Source organism: Atta colombica, unplaced genomic scaffold, assembly GCF_001594045.1.
Source record: "Atta colombica isolate Treedump-2 unplaced genomic scaffold, Acol1.0 scaffold222, whole genome shotgun sequence".
Taxonomy (NCBI): Eukaryota; Metazoa; Arthropoda; class Insecta; order Hymenoptera; family Formicidae; genus Atta; species Atta colombica.
Window position 1 is genome coordinate 29,028 of NW_017259319.1, and position 6,206 is coordinate 35,233.

At 44.3% G+C, this 6,206-nt stretch overlaps 1 protein-coding gene across 1 annotated transcript in view; it reads left to right on the top strand.

The window, feature by feature from the left end:
- The first annotated feature begins 339 nt into the window (after window positions 1-339).
- The window catches only part of LOC108687967, a 34,732-nt gene continuing 28,865 nt past the window's right edge, over window positions 340-6,206 (top strand). The window contains exon 1 of the mRNA XM_018194015.1: window positions 340-3,933. Coding sequence (XP_018049504.1) covers window positions 2,749-3,933 — 1,185 coding nt within the window. The 5' untranslated portion in view covers window positions 340-2,748. The remainder of the gene's footprint in view (window positions 3,934-6,206) is intronic.

Genomic DNA, 6,206 nt, shown 5'->3' on the forward strand with positions numbered 1-6,206 from the left:
GCGTGCGTGCCGTCCGCGCGCGTGCCTGTGTGCGCGAGAGTGCGCGCGTCGCCTTCGCGATCGCGGACGGACACGCCGGCGAGTTTTCGGCCGAGTACCTGCGAACGAGGACGGACGGGGACCGATCGACCGACCGACCGATCGACCGACCGACTCTTCTCTCTTCTCTTCTCGTGGTCTACGCGGTAACCTCCGCTAAGAGAGAAGAAACGGGCGAAAGCTAGGTAGAGCTGCACCGAAGAGTAACCAACTCGATTTTGTAGAGTGCGCGCGTCAGGTGCGAGAAGAAAAGAAGGAGAAAGAAAGAAAGAAAGAAAAAAAGAAGAAGAGAGTGGAATACCCGGTGAAAGAGAGAGAGAGAGAGAGAGAGAGAGAGAGAGAGAGAGAGAGAGAGAGAGAGAGAGAGAGAGAGAGAGAGAGAAACTAGGAGGTTGGACGTCGCAGCGCTGACGTCGAGAGGATACCTTACGTGGACGGCTTTACCGGGTGGAAGCGACCGCGGAATCGTCGACAGCGAGAAGAGGAGGTAATAGGATCGTCCGTCACTGAAGTCTACCTTGCCGGCCGAGAGAGAGAGAGAAAGAGGAAGGAAGATAGAGATAGCGAGAGAAAGAGCGAGTGAGCGAGCGAGTCAACTTGATACACACGAACTCCGTTCCGACTCTGACTCCTCCGTCGCCACTAACTCGCGGTCGGTAAAGCGTCGAGACGACGGCGGTGGTGATCCGGCGAGACACGACCGTGCGCGAACGAACGGCTGGCAGTCGCGGCCTTCTGGTGGACGTGATAAGGACGAGCGGTGCGATCCGTTCCGGCGAATGAAGTGGTCGGTTGTGCGAAGCGCGAGAAAGAGCTGCGAAGAGACAGATAGGAAAAAAGAAAACGATCAGCGGTTTCTCGATCGAAGAATTTAGTGCTACATTTAGTGCTACTCCAATTGTACCTATATTCAGAAGACCAAAGGAACTTGAGAAGATCTGGGAAGTGAGATATTAAAGAAAACAAAATCCCTGCGGAGGAGAAAGCGAATGTAAGCAACAACGACGAGAGAAGACACGAGTCCTTGATCAACAATCCGGTACTACGTGGATTTAATCACGGTCGATGGTGCGGGGAAAGCAGAAGATAGCCAAAAGGAAGAAAAGAAGTAACCGGAGTGTCCTTGATGGACCATCCGGTGGTACGTGATCGAGCTGTGTCGCGATCGACATTGACTCGGCTCCGTCGTATCGAGGGAGATTAGAGGCGATCCACGTTTTACTCGCTTCGTTCAACAGACAACGAACGCCGGCGAAGCGACGGGAGCAAGGAAGGAGAACTGCGAGGGAAGAGTGAGGAGAAGAGAGGAGAGGATCTACTTGCTGATCAGCGCGAACCCCGGGCGATAAGCGGCTCCCGTCTCGAGTTGACGAGCCGCTGACTCGGCGGACACGGGAGCCGGTTGTTTCAAAGCTATTAGTGCCCACGATGATTCCAATTATCTGCGAGTGACTTCCACGTTCGCGCGACGGTCTGTCTACCGCCCTATCCAATCGTTTTGCGACCACTTGATACGCTCCGTGCCGGTTTCCTTAACGGAAACGAGGACTCTCTCCGACTTCCACGTGTACATTTTGAGAACTGCCGATTCTGGATCCTTGCGAGTGGATAGAGTGATCGGCAACGTTTCAGAAATCGGTTGGAAATGTGCGATTGAACGCGCCAAGGGATCCCTCTTCCGAGCGATCGCACGCATCGTGGATCCACCTGAAGTCTCAACTTGATCTACCATTATTAATTGCTTCGAGAATAATCCGGCAGCATCGTTCCATCGGATTAATCCGTCCGGGACGAATTTCCAGATAAACGGACGAACGATCGCCTTCCATTCCATCCGGGATTACTCCGGGATCGCGCTCGATAAGCCACGAGGATTCCCGTACGCTCGCGCGAGGTTACGCTTGAAAATCGCTCGGTGTCGTTGCTTGACAAAACCGGTTTCGTTCGGCTCAGCGAATCTCGGCGTTTATACAAAGGTCGTGTGTGAGAGCGCGCCGCGCGCGCGACCGCGGGAGAGTATGTGGTAGGAGTGAGATTTATGGAAAACGAATTTACACGAGGTCACACCCACGGGAGCGGCTGTCTATCTCTCTCTCTTTTTTTTCCTGTATCTTCGTTTCTCTTTCTCTCTCTCTCTCTCTCTCTCTCTCTCTCTTTCTCTCTCCCTTGTCTGTCTCCTTGTAATTCGCACTCTCTCCCTCAGTTCGTCTATCAGTTTATCCACGCATTCCCACTATTAATAATAACGATGAAGCCGATACAACAAGAATCGCCGGCTAGATCACGTTGAAGAGATCTCGATCGTAAGAGAATGATATCGTTCTGATATCGACCAACCGAATAAATATGCTACATTTGCGGCCTTGAAGAATTTTCTTCGGGCTGACAGTCACCGTGCGCAGGATCAGCGAATCTGAGATAACGCCGGCAACGAAGCACAAGGGAATTCATAGGATGGTTCATCATGCTAGCGACCTTGAGTATCCAAGTGTCTTCGATGATTGAGAATCGCGATCGATCGAGTATGTAACTACCGGACGGCGAATCTCAAAGACTTCGAAGGATGTCGGGGGACTTGGGTGGCCCACGGGAGGAGCAGGACTCGTCGCCTGGGTCGAATAGCAGCAACGCGTCAGTTGAGAGGAAATCAGCGAGGAAAATTTAGCTGTTTTGCCACGAGCACTTGCTTGATGATCGGTCACGGCAACGATGAAGCGTGCGACGAGCGCATCCGTTGCGGCCGCCACGGCCGCCGCGACGCAAGTGCATCACCAGGCGAGGATCCAGGAGTTGTTCTCTCCCGGATCAATGCCGACGGCGGTGACGATGACGACGTCGACGACGACAATGACGACGACGACGACGTCGACGAACACGAATACGACGATCGTCGGTATCTGCACAGACGAATTGGATAAGCAAATCACAACGATGTCCTCCCGGCTCGAGTCAAAAGGCTCACCGAAGATTAGTCCCGGAACGGGCGACGACAGCAAGGCTAAGTCTACGGTAATGTCGCGATTATTAGCCGTCGATTCCGACAACTACATGCTGCGCAAGGCCGCCACAACGGCGACGACGGCAGCTACCAACGGCGCCGTGGCGCCGTCGTCTACCACCTCATCATCGTCGTCATCGTCGAATGGTTCCGCGAGCATGCAACTGCAACGGCAGATGCAGAGTCTCGCTATTGGATCGGCTACCGCGCCGTCGATCCTCGCAACGTACGGCAATGGTAGTGACCACGTTGTCGGTCAGCTGTACGACGTCACGCGGGCAACGTCCAGATCGACGGCGACGTATGTATCACCCAGGTGGTACACCACCAGTAATAATAATCAGGCGACGAGGCAGCATCGGGAAGGAACTGCGGCGGCAGCGGTGGCGGTGGCGACTGCGACCGCGCAACTCGAGGAGCAATCCTTGCAGCAGTTGCAGCTGCAATCGCGTACGGCGACATCGACGCGCGACGACGCGACGACGCCCGCGGCGTCGACGGCGGACGGTGTTGAGAGCGAGCTCGGTTTCACGAGGCCGGTGTGCGCGAGACCGGTGTCTTTTCATCGATACATGTGTTGGTGTAGCGCGCAACAGCAGCAGCAGCTGCAGCTGCAGCAGCAGCAGCAGCCTGCTGTGGCGGAGGGCGTCGACGCGAACTCCTCGATCGGTCGCGCGAAGGGTGGCAGGGGTTCAGCCACCCACGAAGGGTTGGCAACGAGACGAACTGTGCGCGATGATAATAGTAGTCTATGTTGCTGCATGTGCGGTTCTCTATGTCCTGCAGAGTGCCACGCGTGCTTCCACATCGTGTGCTCGGACTACAGCGGCCAGCACCTGTGCAAATGGACTACCAAGGGTCACGCGCTACCGGGCCAGATTCACGACAAGGACAAGGTCAGTAAGCCAGTCAGTGCTTCCTCGTTACATTACTGAGTGATGTACCGTTCGCATTAATTATACTTAAGTTGCGCCTCATGTCTTTCAGTATCTTTCATTTTTCTTTGAAGTGATGATTTTTCTTTGCTGGACAGTAAAACGAATCTTATTAGGATACATTACAAAATGAGCTATAGTCACATTTTGAAAAATATTGTTTAAAATATTGTGAAAATTTTTAACGTGAAATCTTTAATTATATTGTAATAGAATGTCAAAAATATTCTGAATTATCCTTCGGTTTTTGCATTAAATGTAAATTTATTCAGAAATAATAACAATTGTTCTGTAACCTTCAAGTGAATAGGTGAGATAGCCATACATAATTTTTTTAAAAACCTTGAAAAAGAACTTTTACAAACTCTGAAAAAAGAAAAAAAAGAATTATTTAAAAGTCTTAAAGTACATATTTCTCTATCTCATAAAGGTATCTCATAACTAATATAAATTTAATTATAACATGACATGTTAAGAGGAAATGTAACTGTAAAATTAAAAAAAGTTTTAGGGTGTACTGAACATCTCACCTACCAATTTATATTTTCAGATCATCTATCTACTTAGAGATTAAAATAAAGATTATCATGTTCAATAATTATTCGCTACCAGTCTCTTAGCTGTTAGATTTTGTCTCGATATCACTCATCTAAATGATATCGAGATATACCTTAATATCCGACAGTTCTGATTTTGCACTGTTTGACTTAGTTCTGTTTTATTAATTATAGGTAAATGAAGCTTTTCTTGTGAAGACGATGATTTGAAACTATTGAGCAAGTTAAGATAGCTTATCGTGAATTTTTCGCATATAGGAATATATGATAGACAAAATGTCGGTTATTGTATTGTTTATGCAACATCCAATATATGTAACCACGCATATGGATATGACATAATTTTAATTATTTTTTGTTACAGTCGATTTTATCTACCATATGCTTTTGCTCTAACAAATCCAAATGATCGATATCAAATTCGACACTGAAAAAACTACACTGAAAAAAAGAGTTTTTAATAACAGCTACCAAATTGTTGAGTGAAATTTCAATCAAATGTTCGGTTAACTCTTTGAGAGGCAGTGGAAAGTATACTTTCCACCTTTTTTTTCTTCATTTTTAAAATGTACTGCTCATAATTTAGTGAAATCAATTATGATTTAAAATTTTTCTGATATATTATTGCTTACTTTTCATGTTTTACATACTCATTATACCTGATTAATCTGATTGTTCTTTCTTAATCATTTTTAGGAAATAAAATTTAAAAAAGAGCATTTTTTTAATAAAAAATGTAATTTTTGGGAAAATATTAATATTTAAGATAAGAGATTAAAATTTTTGCTAAATATTTTTTATATGCCAAAATATAGTATATATATATATATATTTTTCAGAATTTTTTGCACTCTAATTTTTTATTAAAAAATTATTGGTCTCTACTGTGAAGATAAAAAATTACATTATGTAACAAGTTTTTTGCATTTTTATCATGAGAGATCGTTCTATAGTAAAGAGAATGCGGTGAATACAAATATGACATCAAAAATTGTCTCTCATATAAGATTTCCAAAAAAAAAGGGATTAAAACGCCCCAAAAATGTGTTTTTGATCATTTTCATAAATTCATAATGCATAATCCAGATATTCCAGCAACTTTAGAAAAGTCTAACATTGAAGTTTGGACTTTTATATCTTTTAATTTAATTTAAAAAGTCGAAAACAAAATGCAATTCGTAGAAGCCATATTCATTCAGATTTACACTAATTTACTCCTATATGACAGTCATATTGGATTTGCCGTTCCGAATTTTTAAAATCTGACTTCGTAATCAGCGATCCATAAATCATAGAATTGTAAGATTTCACAGGAATCCATCCAGGTAGAAAAAATGTGATCCTCAAAAGGTTAATAAAGCATAAAAAATAATTTTACTTTTATAAATATTTAGTATTACCAAATAATATACCCAAATGTTTGATATTAATTATTAAATCTTTAGAAAAGTAAAATTATTTTTGATTAATCAAACATTTGATAACTGTTACAAAATTCTTTTTTCGATGTAGCACATTGCCGATGAATGACTATTGAACATGATCTTTATTTTGAGGAATAAATATTGTGTCGTTGTTTCTGTTGTTTGAGGAATAAATTTTTATATAAAAATTGTTTTTATACATAAAACTGAAAGATATTGTAATTTAAAATTTTTTTGATAACCTAATGTATAT